At 41.0% G+C, this 26,266-nt stretch overlaps 1 protein-coding gene across 2 annotated transcripts in view; it reads left to right on the forward strand.

The window, feature by feature from the left end:
• The first annotated feature begins 905 nt into the window (after positions 1-905).
• Positions 906-26,266, forward strand: part of FMO5 (flavin containing dimethylaniline monoxygenase 5) — a 30,961-nt gene continuing 5,600 nt past the window's right edge. Inside the window, exons 1-7 of one of the 2 annotated variants that reach the window (XM_080802980.1) lie at positions 906-956; positions 1,222-1,394; positions 13,366-13,554; positions 16,772-16,934; positions 17,922-18,064; positions 21,213-21,412; positions 25,085-25,437. In XM_080802980.1, coding sequence (XP_080659106.1) covers positions 1,260-1,394; positions 13,366-13,554; positions 16,772-16,934; positions 17,922-18,064; positions 21,213-21,412; positions 25,085-25,437 — 1,183 coding nt within the window. In that variant the 5' untranslated portion in view covers positions 906-956; positions 1,222-1,259. Of the gene's footprint in view, positions 957-1,128; positions 1,395-13,365; positions 13,555-16,771; positions 16,935-17,921; positions 18,065-21,212; positions 21,413-25,084; positions 25,438-26,266 lie in introns of those variants that run through there. The other variant, XM_080802981.1, reaches the window with a different exon arrangement.

Below are 26,266 nucleotides of genomic sequence, written 5' to 3' on the forward strand. Positions count from 1 at the left end.
CTCAGTGTGTAATATCCAACTACACTAGTCTGTTCTGCAGGATTTTATAACTAAGTTCTATTTTAAAAGTGGATATTTTGTGTTTTTAATTACTTAGGTAACTGTGTGAGAGGAAGCACTTTAAAAACAGATTTATTTGACAGAGAGAAAAGAGGGAGACTGCAAGCCTGGAGGAGCAGAGGGAGAGGGAGGTAAGCCAACTCCCTGAACTGGAGTCCTAGGCGGGGCTGAATCTCCCCACCCACGCTGAATCAGCTGAGCCGCCCAGGCGCCCCAAGAAAACACTTTTTAAAAGTCCTTCTATTTTATTGAAATGTTTGTGTTTGGTCCTCTCTGCTAAATTATAAACTCCTCTAAGTAGGAAACGTAATCCTTTTCTCACTGAACCCCAGCGGCCAGTTTAGTACAGGGGTATTTCAAGTCAATTTCTACGAGCAACCTGGAACCAGAGAACAACCTGTGAGGTGGGAGTGGGGTGGGGAGGGGGATGAGGGCGCGGGGATCTGTTTTAACACATCCTGAAAGGTAAGTGTTCTCCACCGAAGCTTTTAGAGCAAGACTTGCTTTGAGGTTGTTGCTTGTGTCCCTTCACCAGGAGGAGTTTGTCACTTTAAGGCGGATACCAGGAAGTTAAACGTGGAGTGGGTGGCGGGGGGATGGAAACGCGGGGCTGCTCCGACTCTAGAGACTGTAGTTGAGCCTCCGGGCAACTGCAATCCAAAAACAGAGGTTGGAGGATTTTTTTTTTCCGCCCAAAGCAGGTTTGGCCAAAGTACTATTCTCGCCGCGGGGAGGGAGAGGGTGCCGCTGAGCAGCGGGGCCTGGGCTGAAAGGAGGTGGAGAGGAATAGCTCCTCCCCATTGGCTGTTGCTGTTTGCACTTTGTTGTTTTATATTTCTTCCACCACAGCCAAAAGTGCAGAGCAGCCTCTGGATGGCAGCTGAAGGATCCTCCAGGTGCTGCAGGAAAGGCAGTGAGATAGGCTACCACGACTTGGCTCTCAGTTTCGGGTCTTGCGAAGGCGGGGTTCCCATATCCCTTCCTAGCAATTTCCTGTGTCCAGGGGGACCGCAGAATCTGGCTTCTCCTAAAGCACCTGCTATCGCAGCATTTATTTGGAGGATGCCAAGGCCAAGATCTTTCCTCCCTGAAATGTGTCAGCTGATGTGTGCTTCCTGTGTTTTGTCATCTTTTTTTTTTTTTCTTTTTGTTTTTGGACAGGTTACATTGATTTAGCCTGATAAAGATATCTGGAGACCATGACCAAGAAAAGAATTGCTGTGATTGGGGGAGGTGTGAGTGGACTCTCCTCTATCAAGTGCTGCCTGGAAGAAGGCTTGGAGCCAGTCTGCTTTGAAAGGACTGATGACATCGGAGGGCTCTGGAGGTTCCAGGTAAGTCTCCTGGCGCCCAGCAGGAGTGTTAGTTTGCAACCTCAGGAGCATCCCAGGTGTAATCTGAAACTGGTCCCCTTCATGGAAGGCAGAGAGAGACCCAAGAAAGAGGCAGGCCCCTCCAGGTTGGCCTGTGACTGGTTTAAATAAGCAAGGGAGCTTACATATGAGGCTTGTCCTGGGCAGCAGCAAGACAAGTACATCTCCACACCTGCCATGTGTTAAAAGTTCATATAGAGGCTCTAACTGGATTCAATCATTACCATGCACGTGGTCTCAACACTGCATCACTAGTAAGGCAAGCAGAATGTACATTACAAGAAGTCTCTAAGGGTCTAGCTCCTGGGTCAACGTGTGGTCACACCCTGTTGATGACCTCCTCCTAACATGACACCTCTCCTGACCAGCTTTTGCAATGTCACACCCCACCCCTTCTACAGTGTCTCCTGAGCCGTTAGCAAGGGGGTTCGCTATCATGGAGGTGACCCATTTGGTGTTTGTCTGTCTGCCTGGGAGGCAGATACCACAGCAACAGTGTAGGCACATGCAAAAGAAAACACAGATTAAGGTAATGATTCCCAAAACAATGTTTTTCCACCAAGAACCCCAGGCTCCCAACCATTGATCCCTAGCTGGGGGTTGGATCACTCATGGTATTCACTTACGTTCTCATGTGATTTAGTAAAGGTAATATATTAGCTGACTGATCATGCCTTTCTCAGGGTTTGGTGTTCTCAGCAGCCCAGCATGCTGATGTTGGTGAGAGTTGGGGCAATGGCTGGGTTCTGCAACTTCCACACCTTTACAGTGCTTTCTTTGGCAGGGATCCCCGGTCTGGCATATGCGGTAATAGGAGTTATTGGTTGATTACGCAAATGTGTTAAAGTCTGGGACAGTACTTTAGACTACTTGGCGAAAATGGCCTACCTGTTAGTAATTTCATCTGCTCCATTAATATTCCATTTTTCCTTTCTACCAACTCTGCTGCTTGGGGATTCTAAGAGAGCTGGGCCCTCCATTCACTGTCATGACTTTTGGCCAGTCTTGCACATCATGACCTTTGAAATGGGACCACCCCTAGAATTTCCCCACTCCCTCCCTACGGGCTATAGGGACACAACAGGTATAGGGGAAGGGACATCTGGAGGCTCTCCCTCCTCCACAGGTCCTAGTGGCACCTGCATTTCTAGTAGGCTGGTGGACAGGGTGCTCCTGTGCTGCAGATAGGCATGTCACTGAATCACAGTGGCAATCTGAGCCATGGCAGAGTGGAGGCAATGGAATGTATTCTCGTCCCAACCCTTGATGGACAGGGAAGTTCTGCCACAATGCACTCTTCCTTAGGGATAGGCTTAACCTGGAGGGGTCCTTTTACACTGACAGGAGCTGTTGCTCTATGGGAGTAGATAGGTTTTTGCTCTCTTCCAGAGCTGAGACCAAAATCCTGGGAGTACTCTCTCCTTCTCTTACTTCTGCTAGTGCCTAGCCCATGTATTCCAGAATCACAGACACATGTAATTCAAAAGGTAGTCCTGCTTGAGAGATGCCCAGAACTATAACCTGCTTTACTAGTATTTTGGCTTTTTCAAAGGCAGTTTGCTGCTCTGATCCCCAGTCCCACAGGTGCCCTTTCTTTTCCAGGTGGTATAAGGAATGGGGGCACTGTGCCAGGTGGGCAATAAAAGTCCTCCAAAGTCCCCAATCCTTACAAAGGCATCTCGTTCACAATATTAGGGGCTAGGTAGGCTTGCACCTTATCGATCACAGCTTCTGGGAAAACACAAGTCTCATCTGACCAGACAGCTCCCAAAAACTTTATGGCAGAGACTTGACCTGAATTTTTTGTGGGTTCACTGCCCATCCTCTTTCTCACATATGCTCCAGCAAATCCTCCAGGCCTCCAGCAGAGGCAAATCTTCCCATGTTAACATTATTCTTTTTTTTAAAGATTATTTATTTGACAGAGAGAGAGAGAGGGAGAGAGAGAGGGGGAATATAAGCAGGGGAAGTGGAAGAGGGAGAAGCAGGCTTCCTGCTGAGCAGGGAGCCCGATGTGGGGCTTGATCCCAGGACCCTGGGATCATGACCTAAGCCCAAGGCAGATGCTTAACGACAGAGCCACACAGGCGCCCCCCCCCCCACAAGTTAACATTATATCATCAATGTAATGGATCCATTTTAGTGATGTGGGGGAGGAAAACAGGACAGGTCTCAGGCTACCATCCCATGACATATGGTAGGGCTATGAAGTACACCTTGGGGTACTTCATAGTACTTAGGACCCATTGTTGCCTCTCCCATGTGAATGCAAACTGGTCTTGTGACTCCTCGGTCAGAGGTGTACAGACCAAAGGCATTTGCTAAGTCCAGCAAAGCATGGTACATTCCTAGGACTCTGACCAAATTATCTAAGATGGTGGCAATGTTGGGCACAGCTGCATAGATGGGGAGGGATGACCTTGTTCAGTTCTTGGTAATGTGCTGTCATCCACCATGAGTGATGTGACTCTTTTACTGGCCACTCAGTGTAGTGTGGGTTGCTTATCCTATTTCCTTATGCCCCCCAGGCAATTTATATTGACAGTTACCACTCTACAGGGATGACAGGCTAACTGGTTCCCAGTTGATGTTTCCCCTCAGTGCTGGTTTGATTACCCAGAGGCAGAATTCACCAGTGGAGATTTGCCCAAGTCCAGGGGAAAGGGTAAGAAGCTCCAATTGCCTGAGTCCAGCTTGCCAGACAACCGGTGGTCATGTCCTCTTGATGACCTCCTCCAATAATAAGATATTTCATGTTGTATTGCAAAGTATGATGGGCTTTATGATTAAGTGATTAAACTTGCTAGAATTCAGCTTGCTGGCCTCTTCTCAGCAGCCATCCCTCAAGTGCTATTCAGGTTCTTTCCCACCCCACCCCTCCAGGCTAGCAGGACATAGGTATCACTTGTTTGTCTATGAACATGAAAATGGTATGGAGATCATTTTCATTTAATGAGTTTTGCTGCTATCTGAAAGAGGGTAAACAATCTTGGGACGGGGATGGAGTGTAACAAGACAACAAACATTAGAAAATGTAAAGTAGAAAATTAAGAGTGGTTCTAAGTGATCTAGAATACTTGCTTACAACTCCTTCCAGGGATCCCCTTTTCAGTCCTCTCTGACCTTATGGTCTTCTTTTTTCTTTCCCTTTTTTCTCTTTCCTCCCTCCCTCCTTTCTTTCTTTCTTTCTTTCTCTCGCTCTATGCCTCCCTCCCCCTCTCCCTTCCTTTCTTTCTTTCCTCTCTTTGAATTCCAGTTCAATTTAAATAATTCTCTAGTAATCCTAGTCCTCAAATAGAATATAAATTCTGGCTGCCTTCTTTACTCTGAACTTTTCTTTCACTTAAAAAATCAAATTTATGGGGCGCCTGGGTGGCTCAGTGGGTTAAAGCCTCTGCCTTCGGCTCAGGTCATGATCCCGGGGTCCTGGGATCGAGCCCCACATCGGGCTCTCTGCTCAGCAGGGAGCCTGCTTCCTCCTCTCTCTGCCTGCCTCTCTGCCTACTTGTGATCTCTCTCTGTCCAATAAATAAATTTAAGAAAAAAAAATCAAATTTAGTTCAAAGGCCTGTCTTCAGAAGAGGGCAGAGGGCACCTGCAACTGGTATTTCTTGCCCTTCCATTTTATTCAGTTTCAAAGTTGAGTTATTAATATGTACATCCATCCCTGCAACTTGTTACTAAGTTTAGTTATCATCTACTTAAAAGATAATTAAGCTAATTATATGCCAAAGAGTATCAGCTTCCTTTACTGATCTTCAAAGTGGCAGGCTTTCATTGGGTTTGCTTTTAAACTCACTTTCTAAACCAGTGAATGGAAGTAAGGTGTCCAGATGTGTTTCATATTTCATACAACACAGTGTTGATCGGCCACTTAAAAATGGCTTCATAGCAGGGTACCCGGATGGTTCAATCAGTTGAGCGTCTGACTCTCAATTTCAGCTCAGGTCATGTTCTCAAGTCATGAGATTGAGCCCCACTTGGGCTCCACGATCAGCATGCAGTCTGCTTGGGATTCTCTCTCCCTCTCCTGCTGCCTCTTCCACTCTCTCTCTACATACATACATACATACATACATAAATTACTTCATAACATTATTTAGTTGAACAGCACTGTAGTCCTTTTGCATCGTGGCTCTGTCTTGGGGAACAAACTTTTTTTTTTTAAAGATTTTATTTACTTATTTGACAGAGAGAGAGAGAGATCATAAGTAGGCAGAGAGGCAGGCAGAGAAAGAAGGGGAAGCAGGCTCCCTGCTGAGCAGAGAGTCCTATGTGGGGCTCCATCCCATGACCCTGAGATCATGACCTGAGCTGAAGGCCGAGGCTTAACCCACTGAGCCACCCAGGTGCCCCAACAAACTCTATTTGACAATAGTCCTTACTCAGACCTAGAATAAATACCCCCTGGCAGAACCTCCATGCCTCAGTCTTAGGCATGAACTGAAAAGGCTGTTAACTAGTGTTTGGTAATTAATAGAAAATTATGCTTTTGAAATCCCGCCACAAAATAGTATAAAAGTTAAGTGCACAGCCTGGGTTCAAATCCTAGGTCTGTCCTACTAGCGCTATGACCTTAGGCCTCAGTGTACCTGTTTCTTATCTTTGAGAAGGAGATAATAGTAGCACCCATTGCATAGAGTATTGTGGGGATTAAGTGAATGGATAATAATGTCAATCACTAATAACTATGCCAGGTGTACAATAAGTGCTACATGCCATTGTTGTTATTATTCAGTAGGCCTGGAGTGGGGTCATGCCCCTGGTATCTTTGGTAAGCATCCTAGACAGGCTTGTCAATAACTAATCAGGCAGTGAAATAAGTTCAGGTCCCCATTCTACCTGCTTATCAGGTTTCTGGCTTTTACCTGCAAAGTGGTTTAAACTTGTTCTCTGTTAAAAACTTAACCTGGGATTTTTTTTCTGAGTATCCACTTGGAAAAATTTCAACACCAAATGAACTGCTTCCTTGAAACTAAAGAAGTTGTGTTTTGTCTTAACTCTCTGATTTCTGTTAAGACAGACTACATCTGTGTCCATTATATTATATATCGTATGTAATATATTTTATACACACATATATACATACATATACATGTGCATACCCACACCATTATATTTCCAGAGCCAAGTGTGATGTCTGGCACATGGTAGGTGCCAAATATATATATTTTATAAATAAATCCTTGAAAAGCAAAATGTCTTGAGGGGCTGCTTAAAACGCTTGTGGAAACAAGAGACCTTCGTTCTCATGTACGTTTCACAGTTACACAGTTGTGGATCCTGAGGTATTATAAACATCCATTAATTTTGGATTAAATGTGTTTTACATGTCGATGCTGTTTTCCTCAAGAATTTCCTCTGAGACCTACTTCTCTATCACCCCCCTGGTTGATTTGTTATTTGGAGTCCTGCTCTTCCCCACTTCCCTAACTCTTCTGTAATTCACTGGGGGTTTCATACATAGCATCATTCCAAGCACTCTGGAAGTCCACCATTACTGCCAGGTGTCCAATAAGACATGACTCAGGGCTGCCCTTTTCCTTTTCTTGTGAAAGGTCCTAGAGACTCAGTATACATCCATAATTCTTTTCTCAGATACCATCACTTGGATTTTCCTATCTCCCTTCCTCTTTTTCTGTTCCACCTGCCAAGCAAGAGTATATGATTTACTCTCCACTTGCCTCCTTCTTATTATTGCTGTACTTTAAAGAATCACCTCGGGGACTTTAACAAATAATGATGTCAGACCGTCCAGAAGTTGTGGTTTTATTGGCCTGTGATGCCAATAAAACTCTGCACTACTGGGACGCCTGGGTGGCTCAGTTGATTAAGCGGCTGCCTTCGGCTCAGGTCATGATCCCAGGGTCCTGGGATTGAGTCCCACATCGGGCTCCTTGCTCAGCAGGGAGCCTGTTTCTCCCTCTGCCTCTGCCTGCCTCTCTGTCTGCCTGTGCTCACTCTCTCTGACAAATAAATAAATAAAATCTTAAAAAAAAAAAACAAAAAAAAAACCCCAAAAAACTCTGCACTACTTATTTCTAATGTGCAGCTGGTGTGGAGACCTTTGCCCTATAGTTTTTAGTCCCAGCTTCCCAGTTGATAAATGAGGATGACATGGTATCTTTAAAAAAAAAAAATCAGTAACAGCATATTGGACTTAGGACTTTGCTAGATGATGTCGAAATAAAGATAAACTCCTGTCACTGTCCTCAAGCATTTTGCAGTTTAGCTAAGAATGTGTTGATGGGATGAACTCTGGTGCCCTGGGCTTTCTGGGGCCAGCACACCAGCTCTTCCCAGCAGATCTCAACCTTGTCTCCATATTAGACAAGGAGCAATTAAAACAGGTCTTTGGGAGTAGGGACCAGGTATTAGTGTTTTTTAGAGTTTCCCAGATTATTCCAAAGTGCAGACAAGGTTGAGCACAGTCCTAAGAGAGCTTCTGTCGCACGGAATTCTGAATCTGTAAAAAGAACGGAAGAGCAACACTGCTTCTGTTCTCTTTTCTCGTATGAACTTCCTCTTCATACGTGTGAGTCATGTGCTTAGGCAGGAAATACAATCAAGGTATATTTGTAGAGGGCAAATGTATTAATTGATGGTAGGAAAATTTAAAACCCTGGTACAGCAGCTTCTTTTTCCACTCACTGACCCAACATTGCTCTGTTCCCACTCTCTTTTATAAAAAGCAGTGGGTTGGTGTGCCTGGGTGGCTAAGTCGTTAAATGGCTGCCTTCAGTTCAGGTCATTGGTCCCAGGTCCTAGGGTCATGGGATCAGCTCCGCATCTGGCTCTCTGCTCAGCGGGAAGCCTGCTTTTAACTTTCCCTCCACTCGCCCTGCTTGTGCTCTCTCTCAGGCACGCGCACGCTCACTCTCTCTCTCTCTCTCTGTCAATCTGTCAAATAAATAAATGAAGTATTTTAAAAAATTAAAAAAAAAAAAAGCAGTGGGTCGACACAGTGGTAAACCCTACCTGGGATAAGGTGTTTGGAAGAGCTTGGTTTTTTTTTTTTTTTAAGATTTTATTTATTTATTCATGAGAGACAGAGAAAGGGAAAGAGAGTCAGAGGGAGAAGCAGGCTCCCCACAGAGCAGGGAGCCTGATGTGGGACTCGATCCGAGGACCCTGGGATCACGACCTGAGCTAAAGGCAGATGCTTAACTGACTGAGCCACCCAGGTGCCCCTTGATGGTTTTGCTGACCCAAGAAAACACTTTGCTGTGTTAGTGACAAGAAAAAGAATATAAATATATGAGTTTTGCCACAGGGGTAAGATCTGCGATGCATTTAGCTCTGTGAACCCAACAGACCTGCTCTAGAAAGCATGGTTCTACTCCTTGTACTAAACTTTGCATTAGTATTTTTGTATTCTTTGGGTAAATACCTTGTAGTGCAATTGCTGGGTCATTGGGTAGTTCTATTTTTTTTTTAAATTAAATTAAATTTAATTTTTTTTCAGTGATCCATAATTCATTGTTTATGCACCACACCCAGTGCTCCATGCAATACATGCCCTCCTTAATACCCACCACTGGGCTCACCCAACCCCCCAATCCCCTCCCCTCCAAAATCCTCAGTTTGTTTCTCAGAGTCCATAGTCTCTCATGGTTTGTCTCCCCCTCCAATTTCTCCCAAGTTCTATTTTTAACTGTTTGAGGAACCTCCATACTATTTTCCCCAAATACCGAAAGCAACCTTGAAAATGAAAAGCAGGGGCACCTGGGTGGCTTAGTGGGTTAAAGCCGCTGCCTTTGGCTCGGGTCATGATCTCAGGGTCCTGGGATCGAGTCCCGCATCGGGCTCTCTGCTCACTGGGGAGCCTGCTTCCTCCTCTCTCTCTGCCTGCCTCTCCACCTACTTGTGATCTCTCTCTGTCAAATAAATAAATAAAATCTTAAAAAAAAAAAAAGAAAATGAAATGCAAAGCTGCAGGCATCACAATTTCACTCTTCAAGTTATATTACAAAGCTGTAGTGATCTAGACAGTATGGTACTGGCACACAAATAGACACATAAAGCAAAAGCACAGAATAGAAAACCCAGAAAGGGACCCACAACTATATGGGCAATTAATCTTCGACAAAGCAGGAAAGGATATCCAATGGAAAAAAGTCTCTTCAACAAATGGTGTTGGGAAAATTAGACAGCAACATGTAAAAGGATGAAACTGGACCACTTTCTTACATTACACATAAAAATAAATTCAAAATGGATGAAAGACCTAAATGTGAGACATGAAACCATAAAAATCCTAGAAAAGAACACAGGCAGCAACCTCTTTGACACAGGCCATAGCAATTTCTTTCTAGACATGTTTCCTAAGGTAAGGGACACAAAAGTAAAAATAAACTACAGGGACTTCATTAAAATAAAAAGCTTCTGCACAGCAAAGGAAACAATCAACAAAACTAAAAAGGCAGCCCATGGAATGGGAGAAGATATTTGCAAATGCTATCTCTGATAAGGTTTAGTATCCCAAGTCTATAAAGAACTTATCAAACTCAACACCCAAAAAACAAATAATCCAACTATAAAGTGGGCTGAAGACACGAATAGACATTTTTCCAAAGAAGACCTACACATGGCCAAAAGACACATGAAAAGATGCTCAACATCACTGATCATCAGGGAAATACAGATCAAAACTACAATGAGATATCAGCTCACACGCAACAGGTATGATGGCTAAAATCAACAACACAAGGAATAACAGGTATCGGCGAGGATGTGGAGAAAGGGGAACCCTCTTGCATTATTGGTGGAAATGCAGTCTGATATAGCCACTATTCTTTTTCTTGTCTTATTACATCAACTAGGAATTCTACTACAGTGTTGATCAGGAATGATGAGAGAGGACATCTTTGCCTTGTTCCCAATTTTAAGGGGTGAATTGTCCATTTTCTCACGTTAAATTATGATGTTAGCTGTGGGTATTTTGTAGAGTTTTTAATCAAATTGAAGAAATATTTCTCTATTCTTAGTTTGCTGAAGGTTTTTTTTTTTTAAATCATGAGTGGGTGTTGTATAAACAACATTTCAACAAAAACAAAAGAAAAAATACTACATCCTTAATAAATCAACTTGTTTTTTCTATTTTCACATTTTATTGACTTAAAATAAAGTATACTCAGAGAAAACCATCTGACAGGGGAGATCTTATACCATACATAATTATATAAACATGGATAAATATAGGTAGTATATAATTGCCCCATGCAGATATAATTTTATATATTTGGTGGTCAGAATGTGAATCTAATTTTGTAATACTAATTTTTTTACTAATTTTTTTTTTTTTTTTTTACTAAGAGTTATAGGCCATTTTCAATGTTCCTACCAACCTAGATTTGAAAATTATAGTTTAGGTGTCTCCAAATTCATGTTCCATAATTTAGTCATTAATTCATTTCAAAGCACTTATTGAACATCTACTATATATCAGGCACTGTCTTGATATACATCCTATTCTCAGGTACGGCACAGCCATAGATATATATGCAGAATAATACAGTGTTAAGTTTAAGTTGCCTTTGAGAGCTTAGAGGTAAATGGGACATCTAACTCTGTGGGGAAAACAGGAAAGTCTTCTTCAAAGAAGTACCATTTGATGTGACTCTTGAATGATAGATAGGAATTTTCCAAATGAAGATGTAGTAATAAGTACTTTTAAAGTTGTGAAAGGGCCACCCACTTGTACCCCACTTCGGATACCAGTCACAAATCCAAATTTACTTATACTTCTGACCAACTGGCTATAAAGCAGAGGTTCTCATGACTCCCTCCTTGGGTTTGATTAATTTGCTATAGTGGCTCACAGAACTCAGGAAACCCATTTACTCACTAGGTTACCAGTTTACTATAAAAGGATAGAACTCAAAACAGCCAAATGGAAGAAATGCATAGGACAAGGTATGAGGACAGGACACAGAGCTTTTGTGTTTTTTCTGAGTACTCTACTCTCCCTGTATCTCCTCAGCTTCACCAGCCTGGAAGTTCCCTAAACCCATGATTTTGGGTTTTTATGGAAGCTTCATTGTAGGCACGGTTGATGAAATCATTAAATCATGACCATCAACAATTTATTCAACTTCTAGCCTCTCTCCCCTCCCCAAAGACCAGTGGTGGGACTTGGGGTGGGACTGAAATTTCCAGCCCTATAATCACTTGGTTGGGTCCTTTTTAACTTTTTTTTTTTTTTTTTCTTAAGAGAGAGAGAGCGCTTGTGGTTGTTGGAGGAGGCAGAAGGAGAGGGAAAGAAAGAATCTCAAACAGACTACCAACTCAGCAGGGAGTCCAATGTGGGGCTCAATCTCACAACCCTGAGCCAAAATCAGGAATGGAATTTTTTTTTTTTTAAGATTTTATTTATTTATCTGACACATAGAGAGATCACAAGTAGGCAGAGAGGCAGGCAGAGAGCGAGGGGGAAGCAGGCTCCCTGCTGAGCAGAGAGCCCGATGCGGGACTCCATCCCAGGACCCTGAGATCATGACCTGGGCGAAAGGCAGAGGCTTAACCCACTGAGCCACCCAGGTGCCCCCAGGAGTGGAATTCTTAACTGACCTGAGCTACCCAGGCTCCTATCCTTGACAATCAGCCCCTATCCTTAAGTAGTTTCCAGAAGTTACCTCATTAACACAACAAAAAACATCTTTATCATTCTTAACACTTAGGAAATTCCAAGGGTTTGGGAGCTATGAGTCAGGAACTGTAGGCAAGTCCACATATATATGCAAAATATATACAAAGACCAAATGCATATGAGAGATATATTTGGTCATCTGAATGATCAAATATGTATTTCTTATAAGTCACAATATTACAGGTACTTAGCTTATTTCTTTTCTGTAAGTGATGCTATCATTAACATCATTTAACATAACTTTGTCTACTATGCTGAATATTTCTTAAAAAGCTAAGTAAGATTCAAGGGTTTTCATATACTTGTCATATTGCTCTCCAGAAAACACTGTACTAACTTCACTCTCTCCAGCGTAAGTTCCCATTTCTTAAGTTTCTGTTTGTGCTAACACCAAGTAATAGTCTTTTAAATGAGTAAAAATGAGGTAATATGGGAACATATGCTGGACAGAATAGAAGTTAGTACAGTGTTTCCTGGAGAGCAGTCTTGCCAGTGTACAACAACCCTTGAAACTCACCTAGGCTTTGAAATACATAAAAATTTGTAAGACTATTAAGTGAATAGTTCTCACTTGGAGTCTCATGTCATTGCAATTAGGTGACAGCTGAGACTGTATATCTGCTATGGTCTCTTTGTTCACATGTTTAGAACTTTAGCTAGGATAAATCAAATTTCTGGGGGCCAGCTACACATCTCTGTATCCCAAACATTCTCTTCACATGTCTGACTTGGGCTTACTCACAGATTGGTGACTTACGGTAGCTGGAGTATTTACATATCTGCTGACTTCTACCAGATCGAGCTTTCTCAGACACAGAGGGCAGAAGCTGCAAGACTAGTTAGGACTGTCTTGGAAGCTATTCAGTATCATTCCAACTGGATACTTTTGGTCAAAAGCAAGTCACAAAGACAACTCAGATTCAAAGGGAAGAGACTACACATAAGGGCACAAACACTGGGAGATGTGGAGGGGTATGTGTGTCTTTTAATCGGCATTTCTTTCAGAAAACTTTTTCAAATATTTACTGACTGTTAAAAAATCATGAAGTGGGGCACCTGGGTGGCTCAGTGGGTTAAAGCCTCTGCCTTCGGCTCAGGTCATGATCCCAGGGTCCTGGGATGGAGCCCCACATCCCTTCCCAGCAGGGAGCCTGCTTCCCACTCTCTCTGCCTGCCTCTCTGCCTACTTGTGATCTCTGTCTGTCAAATGAATAAATAAAATCTTTAAAGAAAAATCATGAAGTTAATTCTCAAGTTGCTATGAATGTTTCTTATTTAATGCAGGAAAATCCTGAAGAAGGAAGGGCCAGTATTTACAAATCAGTGATCATCAACACATCTAAGGAGATGATGTGCTTCAGTGACTATCCCATCCCAGATCATTATCCTAACTTCATGCACAACTCCCAAGTCCTCGAGTATTTCAGGATGTATGCCAAAGAATTTGATCTTCTAAAGTATATTCGATTTAAGGTAGGGAATTTTGTGGGTGTCTTTGTGTTTGAAGTTGTTTGTCAAATAAATGAATAATGTGGCTTCATTAACCAGTGCTTACGTGTAAAGAATGCTTTAATATGCTCATATATCTATCCTATCCAGACAAAGACTGTTCTTTTGTCTTCTCTGTGCCTGAAATACATCCACGGAAAGGTCCTTTTTCTATATATTTTGGCTGCAGATCCTAGAAGCCACTGGCCAGGATGTTTTCATTCCTTCACTTCATATTATTTGATTGCAATAAAACAAATGAGGGGAAGTGTTTTCCCAGTTAGAGAGGGGAACTGACAGGTATGGAAACCTAAAACAACTCTGGGTGCACCATAACTTATCTGCTACTGCTTAACCCTTTTATACTTTCTGACGTACCTGCCAATGCATTTTTTTTTAAAAATTTAAATTCAATTAGCCAACATATCCTTAGTCTCAGATGTAGTGTTCAACAATTTATCAGTTGCATACAACACCCAGTGCTCATCACATCACACCAATGCATGATTTTTATGTGATCACAAACAACCTAATGAAGCAGTTATTGGGAAACTACTAAGGAAACCAAGAAGTTAACTCTGGCGTAGAGGGAAGAACACTGAAATGGGGAACAAAAACTTGAGTTCTAGTCTTTGCTCTACCCCTAATCAATTTGTGACTTCAGATAAGTAAGTTCCTCTACTTTGATGTCTCTTGTTTTGTTGTTTGTAAAAATTTTCTTGTTTGTAAAACAAGATGATTATATTAGATCACTTCAATGGTTCTTTCCTGTTACGTCTTCCATGATTTTTCTATCATTTTTTTCCAAAGATTTTATTTCATTTGTTCATGAGAAATAGAGGGAGAAGCAGGCTCCCCATGGAGCAAGGACCCCAATGTAGGACTCAACCCCAGGACCCTGGGATCACAACCTGAGCCAAAGACAGATGCTTAACTGACTGAGCCATCCAGGCACCCGATTTTTCTATCATCTTTAACCATGGCCATAGAAGAATACATATTTCTGACAGCTGGCAAAAAGCCTAAATCTTCTACCTTTTTTACCCCTTGTGATGGGAACTACTAGGATCTATCTATTCTCTTAACAACTTTCAAATAGGGTGCCTGGGTGGCTCAGTGGGTTAAGCCTCTGCCTTCAGCTCAGGTCATGGTCTTGGGGTCCTAGGGTCATGTCCCGCATCGGGCTCTCTGCTTGGTGGGGAGCCTGCTTCCCTCTCTCTCTCTGCCTACTGATGATTTCTCTCTCTGTGTGTCAAATAAATAAATAAAATATTTAAAAAAAATAAACTTTCAAATATACCATATGGCAGTATTATCTACAGTCATCACATTATACATTATTATACCCCCAGTACTTATTTATCTTATAACTGGAATTTTGTACCTCTTGACCACCAGCATCCAATTCCCCACCCCCACCTCCCTTCTACCTTCTTCTTCTTCTTCTTCTTTTTTTTTTTTTTAAAGATTTTATTTATTTATTTGACAGACAGAGATCACAAGTAGGCAGAGAGGCAGGCAGAGTTGGGGGGGGCGGTGGGTGAAGAAGCAGATACTCAGCTGAGCAGAGAGCCTGATGCCGGGCTTAATCCCAGGACTCTGTGATCAGGACCTGAGCTGAAAGCAGAGGCTTTAACCCACTGAGCCACCCAGGCGCCCCTCCCTTTTACCTTCTGATTAGTCTGCTAAATCATTACTTTTTCTATTTAACAATTTAACAATGATAATAAAATGGTAATATCCAGTGACAACTTCCAAAGTAAGTCATTTCTAGCTCAGTGACTTCCCTTCACTTGTTAAACACATTGAACAAGTTTTTACCATAATAATCAGTGGAGATACAAAGACAAAAAAAAAAAAAAATCAGTGATTTCATAGCCTCGTTAAGAAGGTAAAAAACTGAAGAAAAAAAATTTCTGTAAATTTAACTAATAAAAGTAAAGAGTTACAGGGTAATAAATCCCATAGAGATTTATATATTGTTAGCTAAGAGGAATGCTGCTTAACCCATTAGGGCATGAGATAATAGGAACCAGGAAAGTTTTCTTAGAGGAGATAATATGTAAGCTAAATGTTCAAAGGTAAATAGGAATCTGCCAAATGAAGAAGGAATAAAAGGATGACCAATGCAGCGACACAAGCCTGTGTAAAACCAAGAACCTTACAGAAAAGAACTCTAAATAATGCAGGATGGCTAGAGTATCTCTAGGTAGTATCTCTAGGAGTCTACCAAGACATTATGGTCAGAGACCCTAGAACCACATAGGAATACATTCTTTTTTTTTTTTTTTTTTTAATTTTTTCAGTGTTCCAAGATTCATTGTTTATGCACCACACCCAATACATTCTTAATGTTTCCCTAGGCTGGATAGAATAACCCATTGTTTTAAACCAAAAATTATACCACTGGCTATCCCATCTTGCAGCCTTTTTTTTTTTTTAAGTTTTTTTTTTTTTTGGACAGACAGAGATCACAAGCAGGCAGAGAGGCAGGCAGAGTGGGGGAAGCAGGCTTCCTGCTGAGCAGAGAGCCCAATGTGGGGCTTGATCCCAGGACCCTGAGATCATGACCTGAGCCAAAGGCAGAGGCATAACCCACTGAGCCAACCAAGTACCCCTTGCAGTCTCTTTCTTAATAATTACTTGTAACATGGGCATTTATGGGAGCCAAAGAGAGATTCATTTACATAAAATATGAGCCACTGAGATGTTTTTATACTCTAAGAAAGAGAGTCCTATGACTCAGTCACAAGTTTAAGCCTAGAGTGAGAACAGGACTTGGGGTAAAAAGATATCAGAGGGTCCCAGGATGTCTGGGGGCCAGGGGAGGAATAGGCATTTAGTGCAATGGAGTGCCTTAGAAGCACAGGGGAAACCCAAGTTCTATTCAAGTGTCTCAGGACATCTGAGGGCATGGTCTAAGAGAATGAGTGATTTGCACTTTTCTAGAAGCAGAGGAGAGTGCAACATTAACCTGCCAACTATTTTATTTAGCCTGCCTTGTGGGAGTTTTCTCACTCTGACCACAGCCCCAGACAAAAAAGTTCCTATGTGTGGAATATGAAAATCAAAGATCCCCGCATGAGCTCTCTCATGTGGTATCAGGCCTTTGTGTAACACTCTGCAAAGAGAGTCATGTCGAGGAAGATGTCCAATGTATTGGCTGTGGTTAGTCTCCTGTAGCTATCACTTTTCTTTTCAGACCACTGTGTGCAGTGTGAAGAAGCGGCCTGATTTCTCCACTTCAGGCCAATGGGAGGTAGTCACAGAATCTGAAGGGAAAAAGGAGGTAAACGTCTTTGATGGAGTCATGGTTTGCACTGGCCATCACACCAATGCTCACTTACCCTTGGAAAGCTTTCCTGGTGAGTAGCCTACAAGGAAGGAAACTCTTGAACTGTGCCTGTGACCTGATCTCTGAGGAAAGGGAGGGTTGTGGCCCGAGTGATCCCCACCTAAGGATGAGATAAGGCTTATCCTAATTCTACATGACCCCTGAAAGATGTTGGGGCAACTGTGATTACTGCTCTTTGGGAGGTAGAAATAACCTTAGTTTTGGAACCTAGAGAAACATTAGAGGGCTCTATCTTTGGTTTCACAATAACCTTGGTTTTTCTAAAGATCAAAAAAGAAAGAACATGGGAGTTGATCCATATCAGGTTGAATAAGGACTTTTTCAGCAATCAAGGGAACAAACAAGTATTGAGTTTCTAAGGAAGAAATGAAAACTTAAAGAATTTAATTATAGTTTTTGACCTGGATTTTCATTTAAAAAAAAAAAGTACTCTAGTATAATCTAGAGTATATGAAAAGATATGTACTCCAATTGAAATGGGAGTAGGTATTTAAAGATGAAAAGACAACGGGGCACCTGGGTGGCTCAGTGGGTTGGGCCTCTGCCTTCGGCTCAGGTCATGATCCCAAGGTCCTGGGATCGAGCCCCACATTGGGCTCTCTGCTCAGCGGGGAGCCTGCTTCCCCCGCCCCCTCTCTCTCTGCCTGCCTCTCTGCCTACTTACGATCCCTGTCAAATAAATAAATAAAAAATCTTAAAAAAAAAAAAGATGAAAAGACAAAAGAGAAAGGTTTTCTGCAGCGGTTTGGATTTGGGAATCTACAAGTCCAAAATACAAACAGATCCTGAGGTGAGAAGACTATCCGTGATAAGGAAGTCACAAGGTTTTTCTCTGAGACTATGAGAAAACAGGCAAAAATAGAAAGGCAAGTATGTAGCTGAATAGAGGGAGAATATAGATACGTGCTTGAACTCTACACACAGCCAGCAAAATGAATGTTTCAACGAATAATAGCAGATAAACCTCATCTGAGAATTATTTTCCCTTCTCTTGCAGGAATTGAGAAGTTCAAAGGACAGTACTTCCACAGCCGAGACTATAAGAATCCAGATATTTTCACTGGAAAGAGAGTCATTGTAATTGGCATTGGGAATTCGGGAGGGGATCTGGCTGTGGAAATCTGCCAAACAGCCAAGCAGGTTTGAATTAGTAAATTATTTTCTTTGCTTCATCAAGGAAGCTGTATGTAGACCCAACATAGAGTACAAATACCTCTGCCCACAGCCTATCAATGCCATTGGCAAGCAGGGCTTGGCTCTGTTGCCTCAGTTGGCAACATTATGACAATGAGATGATGGAGTCAACATTCCCTGTTAGATTCCCATCATTCAGTTGACTTCGCACTAAAGAATCCCAATGATCCCAGTCAGCTGTCTCTTCTGAGTATGCCTCTGACTTTGAAGACCAAGCAGTAGCTTGAGGAGCTTGGTTGAATGCAGCATTGAGTGTGTCGCCTGTTGAGGCTAGTGGAAGTGCCACACTCTCATATAAAGGAAAGCACGCTGGTTTAGTGGAAGCCTTTGAATTCATAGGATGGTGGGGGAGTTTTTCTCTTCACTCCCCAAATGGGAAATAGAAACAACCTAATCTTCCCAAAGATAACGTGGATATCAGTATGAAAAACATCCATGCTGTAGCATGTGCAAGGAGTTCACCCCAGCCTTTGCATACAGTTAGGTATCAGAATGACATTCACTCTAAAGCAATTTCTACATTCTCGAGTTTTTTTGTTTTGTTTTTTTGGGTCCCGATTTGCACTCCAGTGTTAAAAAAGACCTGAGCTGTTTTGTTTTTTGTATCATATATTTTGAGCTGGAAAGAAAATGTCTTCATTATAAATTCCCAGAAAAAGACATGTCATTTTATTATCTTGCTATTCATGTCTTTATTGAATAACTTTATTGGCAATAGGTAAATGGTCATTTTCCAGCAACTTTACTTAAGCTGTGTTTCTCCACAAATATGTTTAATTTTTTTTAAATAGAAGTTTAATGCCACACCTTTGTTAAATGACCTTTATCCAGAAATTCCATTCAATAACACTTCTCAATATTATCCCCATCTATCACCACAAAAGTAATTTCATATGTTACCCCATAAATTAATTCAACAAGCTTTATCAGTAAATAGGTATATAAACAAAAAAGGGTAAAAATGTGTATAGGTATTATGATAAAAGAGTGTGCAAGGTATATGATGGTAACCCAAAGCATGAGTCTTCTTTAATAGCACTGGCTTATCAAATGGTCAGTTATAAGGGAGTTGGGACTTCCATGCACTGAGGAGCTGTAGATTGCCAAAGAACAAAGCATCCAGAGTGGATGGAGATAAGGTGGCTGTGTCTGAGAAGGCCTGAGGACAACTCACGGCACAACCATGTCTGCATGGCAGGGGTGACACTAGCACACCTCTAATGCAAATCAAAGAAACTCAATTGCTGGGTTCTAACTTTTTGCTTTACATATTAAATTGTATTTTTTAGAATTTGTTTGTAGATCAAAAAATTTAATGGACCTATAAGTTTCAGCCTATCAAGGAAGTTTTGGTATAATACATTTTGTGGTATAATGTTTTTGTGAAAACATCCATTTCTTATAAAACAACTGTCCTTACATTTTTTTCTTATAAATCCAGATTTGTAAATATTGTATGCTTAAAATAAGCTATAGATGGGAAACTGAAATGAGAAGTATGCCGATAGCCATTAGGCATCTATTGAGTATTTACTATATGCCCCACCCTTTGCAGAACCACTATTTAATTCTCACAACAGCCTTGTGATGTATTATTTTCACTGCTTTATACATAGGGGATCTTTTTTTTTTTAAAGATTTTATTTATTTGAGGGAGAATGAGTGAGAGAGAGCATGAGAGAGGAGAAGGTCAGAGGGAGAAGCAGACTCCCCAAGGAGCTGGGAGCCTGATGCGGGACTCGATCCTGGAAGTCCGGGATCATGACCTGAGCCGAAGGCAGCTGCTCAACCAACTGAGCCACCCAGGCGCCCAAGGGAATCTTTTAATTGAGACCCTGAGCATTAACCTGTGTGATTCCTAAGACCATGCATGCTTTTTCAACTGTCCTTAATCATCAGAGCGTATAAGGTTACCATCAGTGAGAATCTATGAGTGAAGTATGTTATTATCCCTCTGTAGACTGGTCACCTTTTTATGTGAGAGTTTACAGACAAAAGACCATAAAGCATGTACTTATGTACCTTACAATTATGGAAACTATCTCTAGAGAGTTTTGTAGAGAAAGTGATACTTTCACCAGGTAATTGAATGTCAGAACTCAGCTCTGAGCATGGAATTTAGCCTGCAGAGGACACATAAAGACTGACCAGCTTCCTGTTGTTCTACTAGTGACCTACAGTTTTTCCATAAAATAATCAGTGCAACACTTCTTCAGGCACAGGCTTTGGGGTCATCAGACCTGGGTTGGAAATTCAACTCTGCCACTTACTAACTATATGATTTCAGTAAGTTATTCATTTTCTCCATGGCTCTCATCCGTAAAATGGGGACAATAATATCTACTTCAAGAGGTTGTTGTATTGATTAAGTAAGACTATAGATAAAGGACCAGCACAGTGACTTACAGGTCACAATTCTCAATAAATGGAAGCAACAAGGATGGTGGGTTGGATGTTGGGTTGGATGGTGGGTTGGGAAAGACTGAAAGATGTCTACACTGTACCTCCCACTCTGGAGGAAACACATTTGCAGAGACAGAAATAAGAGTGTTAAAAGTTTAATATCAATATAAATGATAAATAACAGGGGTTTTTGGTAATATGCAAATAATGTCAAAGCAAAAGAGACTGAGGGTTTCAGATTAAATGATTTCCAATTGCTTTCAGTTCTACTGCTCCTTGATTTTAAATGAGTTGGACAGGTTAAGTGCTAGAGAAGTTCAAAGGACAAAGAGAAAATTGTCAGGCAGAATGGTCAGTGGTGTCTTATGGAGGAGGCATACTTATCAGGATCTTGACAATAAATAGGCTTTGGAGAATTAAAAGGATAGGTGGCTTTTCAAGGAGGCATAATGACATTAAACAGAAATGCAGTCATGGTTGAGAGAAAGACACATTCTTGGTCAGTGAATGTACTAATTTAATTGTATACTTAGTGTTTGAAAAGAAAAATTGCAGGAAATAAAAAAAGACCATGCATGGACTAAAAAGACAGACAAACTAGTTTGAACTTAATCTTGAAGAGAGTGGGGTGCTATTAAAGGATTATGAGGAGAGAATGACAAAAGCAAACAATTTTTTCCCCATGCCCCAGGTTTTCCTCAGTACCAGGAGAGGGGCTTGGATCCTGAATCGTGTAGCAGACTTTGGATATCCTTTTGATGTGTTATTCTCTTCTCGATATAAATACTTTCTTTCGAAGATTTGTGGTCGATCATTAGTCAACAGTTTTTTGGAGAAAAAGTTGAACCAAAGGTTTGACCACGAAATGTTTGGCCTAAAGCCAAAACACAGGTATGTTGCCATAATGTAAGTAGGGCAGTGATGGCCAATGCACAAGAATAAGGACTTCACATGGGATAACAGTAAAGCTACTTCTACCCATGCATTAAGAAAATACACATATCTGAAATCAGATTTCTACTTTGCCCCTTATAGAAGTCCAAGATCTACTGATCTGTAATCATTAGCCTGTGATTCTCCTTGGCATTAACCATTTTATCATTTCCTCAGACACAGGTTCTTTTTATATGATACCCAGTAACAATAAAATGGTAGCAGATGGCAGTAAATTATTCATTCATCCCACAAACACTGAGCACCTGCTATGAGCCAAGCATTATACTGCACACGAGAATAGAGACTAAAGACCTAATAGTAATACTAATACAAATAATAACACCTTACTTTTCTGAAGACTTACTATAAGACAAGCACATTGCTAACTGAGTTCTGTGTATGATCTCATTTAATCCTCACAACTCTATAGGTTAGAACTATTTTTTTTTAATTGCTTGTTTGCAGATATAAAAACTGACACTTAGAGAAACTAATTTTTATGAGGTTACACAAGAAATAAATGTCAGACTTGAGAAATGGATCTTACCTTAAATACTCTAAGGAGAAGACAAGCAATAGAATATGATAAATGCATGGAGAGCTGTGGGGATATGAAGTATGGGAGTCCTCACACAGGAAGGTAGACTGTGAAAGCATTTCTAGAGGCTGATTTTAATTTTTTTTTAAGATTGATTTATTTATTTATGTGAGAGAGAGAGCGTGAAAGAGGAAAGGGTCAGAGGGAGAAGCAGACTCCCCACCGAGCAGGAAGCCTGATGCGGGACTCTATCCGGGACTCCAGGATCATGACCTGGGCCAAAGGCAGTCGCTTAACCAACTGAGCTACCCAGGCGCCCTAGAGGCAGATTTTTAAATGCTTTTTTCCAACTCTTTATTTTCTTTAGTGTTCAGATTTACTTACTCCAAAATAATAAGTACAATGAGTACACATAATACCTTTCACTTAGATTCACCTATCAACAGTTTGCTGTATTTGCTTCCTCTCTCTCTACCTCTCTAAAGATAGATAAATCCCCACATATGGAGAGCATCCATCCATCCATAGATACATACATACATATTTTTTCCTGAACCATTTCAGAGTAAGTCATAGTCACTAGGACAACTTATCCTACATTCTTCAACATATATTAAAGAAATGGGATATAAGAAATGGGATATTCTCCCACATAAACATAACACAGAGACCACACAGGAAATTCAGCATTGATAAAATACATTCTCTAATATATCAGATATTCAGATTTCCTAAATTGTCCTCAAAATATTTATGGCTCTTTTATTTTTAAATCTAGGATCCTTTCAGGTATTAGCCAATTGCATTTATGTATTTATTTTTTCTTTAAAGGTGTGTTTTTTTTTTAATTTAATTTTTTTCACTTTTCCAAGATTCATTGTTTATGCACCACACCCAGTGCTCCATGCATTATGTGCCCTCCTTAATACCCACCACCAGGATCACCCAATCCTCCACCCTCCTCCCCTCCAAAACCCTCAGTTTGTTTTTCAGAGTCCACAGTCTCTCATGGTTCATCTCCCTCTCTGATTTCCAATTCACTTTTCCTCTTCTCTCCAACTCCCAATGTCTTCCGTGTTATTCCTTACTCTCCACAAGTAAGTGAAACCATATGGTAATTGACTTTCTCTGCTTGACTTATTTCACTCAGCATAATCTACTCCAGTCCTGTCCATGTTCATACAATAATTGGGTATTCATTCTTTCTGATGGAGGTGTAATATTCCATTGTATATATGAACCACATCTTCTTTATCCATTCATCTGTTGAAGGGCATCTTGGCTCTTTCCACAGTTTGGCGACTGTGACCATTGCTGTTATGAACAGTGGGGGTACAGATGGCCCTTCTTTTCATTATATCTGTATCTTTGGGGTAAAAACCCAATATTGCAATTGCAGGGTCATAGGGAATCTCTATTTTTAATTTCTTAAGGAATCTCCACACGGTTTTCCAAGGCTATTGCCACTTTATTTTTTTTTTTAATTTTTTATTTATTTTCAGCATAACAGTATTCATTGTTTTTTCACCACACCCAGTGCTCCATGCAATCTGTGCCCTCCCTAATACCCACCACCTGGTTCCCCCAACCTCCCACCCCCCGCCCCTTCAAAACCCTCAGGTTGTTTTTCAGAGTCCATAGTCTCTCATGGTTCACCTCCCCTTCCAATTTCCCTCAACTCCCTTCTAGCCAATTGCATTTAAATGTTAGGTCTCTTTAATTTCTCTTCATCTGAAATAATTCACCATTTTTCAACATAGACTTTTATAAAAGAATTGAGCCAATTGTTTTATAGAAAAATCTCTAAATTTGGACTTGCATAGTTGTTCCACCTTTACTATATTCCGGTTAAACATTTTGACACAAATACTCATAGGTTATATTGTACCTTCTTGATGGATCACACCAGCATCCACATGATATGAGTTTATCCTGTACTAATGTTAAATTTGATCAGTTGGATAAGGTGGCACCTACGAAATTTCTCCTTTGTAAAGATTTTTTTCCCTTTGATCAGTGGGGTGATACTTTGAGACTATGTTCCTGAGGATAGACCAGCTCTGTCTGAATATGATGGCTGAGAATTCTCAGAGCCTGTTAACTAAGGGCCCAAGGATCCAGACTGATTTTTAGAAAGGTCCAAGACACTGGAAACCCAATTTTGGGGGGTACCCTTATCCAATGCTGTCTCTAGGAAAATACTACTTAAGAGGCTCAGAGGCTCCCAAAGGAATTTGCAGAAAACCATTTCGAGATAAATTCTAAAATCCTGGTCTGTATAACCTTGGGCAAGCCACTTAAGTTCTGTAGGCCTCAATTTCCTCATCTCTAAACTTGGATAATGATACCTGTCCTGCCTCCTTCATTGGGTTTGTGTGAGACTCAAATAAGTGAATATATATAGAATCAATTTTTAACTATAAATTACTACATACATGTCATATATTAATACAGTTTGGAAAATCATGGTTTAATTCTAGCTCTTGGGCCTTTGAAACTAGAAATGAGACTCAATAGAATGCAGACAGTTCAGTTCTCCAGATTCATTGATCTGTGGATAGAATCTGTAGGTCTGTGGCCTTATCATATCACTGAGAATATTACTACTGTTTCTTGAGAAACCATATATACACTCTTCAAATAAGGCCATTCTTCTTTTAATTCTCCAATGTCATCTATTTTTTTTTATGTTTTATTTATTTATGAGAGAGAGAGAGTACACACAAGCAGGGAAGGGTTAGAGGGAGAAGCAGACTCCCCACTGAGCAGGGAGCCAGATGCAGGCCCTGATCCCAGGACTCTGAGATCATGACCTGAGCCAAAGACAGATCCTTAACCAACTGAGCCACCCAGGTCCCCCTGTCTTCTCTTTCAATGACATCCAGGTCCCAACGTCTGCTCTGAGATCCTGATTTGTGCCAAACTGGTATACATTAGACTTTTCCCAAATTTCATGGATAGACCAAGAGGGACACCATTAGCATATTGTTTAACCACCTCCATCAAAGTAGAATTTTACTTACATATTACTGATACCTCTTTTTCTTTCTCTCATTTCTCCTTCTTCTGATCTTTATCACCGCTTACAGAGCTCTGAGTCAACATCCAACAGTGAATGATGACCTGCCAAATCGTATAATCTCTGGCTTGGTGAAGGTGAAAGGAAATGTGACGGAATTCACAGAAACAGCTGCCATATTTGAAGATGGCTCCAGGGAGGACAATATTGATGCTGTTATCTTTGCCACAGGCTATACTTTTGCCTTCCCTTTTCTTGAAGATTCTGTCCAAGTAGTCAAAAACAAGATATCCCTATATAAAAAGGTCTTCCCTCCTAACCTGGAAAAGCCTACTCTTGCAATCATAGGCTTGATCCAGCCCTTGGGTGCCATTATGCCCATTTCAGAGCTGCAAGGACGCTGGGTCACTCAAGTATTTAAAGGTAAGTGACATGCTACCTAACTACTTAGTGGTATGCTTACTTATGTTTATGTTCTTGCTTTTAAATAACTAAACAGTATGTATGACTATACATACTGGCATTAAAATTCATGCTCAAAAATTATTTTTGAGTGAATGTAAAGTAATAACTTATAACTATAGACATATATTGGAATCTCCTGGGAAATTTTCCCAGAATGGGTATGCTTTTTTTTTTTTTTAAGATTTTATTTATTTATTTGACAGACTGAGATCACAAGTAGGCAGAGAGAGAGGAGGAAGCAGGCTCTCTGCTGAGCAGAGAGCCCGATGCGGGGCTTGATCGCAGGACGCTGGGATCATGACCTGAGCCAAAGGAAGAGGCTTTAACCCACTGAGCCACCCGGGTGCCCCCAAAATGGGTATGCTTTGCCTGGTGGTATTTATTTTATATATCTAAGTGGGGCAGACATAAGATCTCTGAGAATATGTTCCTTCATTAATTACAAGGGTACTGCAGACTAGAATCCACTCATCTAGATTTTAGACAACTGATACATATTTGTAAAGCAAAGGAATGTAATCTTTCATTATAGAGAAAAGCATATATAGAAATGGTATGATTTGATTTCAGCCAAAAATTAAGACCTGGTTAAAGACTAGTCCAGAATATGTAAGATTCAACCTCTCAAATTCTGACTTTCCCCCTTTTCCTTCTCTTTTAGTTTTGGCTAGGAGATCATCAGAAAAAACTTAAGGGTTTGGGAGGCTCAATATGAGTCAGGAAAATGATATGGCTTCTAAAAGGCTTAATTATCTCTAGCAGCATTAAAGAACTCTAATGTCCTAGA

This window comes from Martes martes (genome assembly GCF_963455335.1).
Source record: "Martes martes genome assembly, chromosome: 4".
Classification (NCBI taxonomy): domain Eukaryota; kingdom Metazoa; phylum Chordata; class Mammalia; order Carnivora; family Mustelidae; genus Martes; species Martes martes.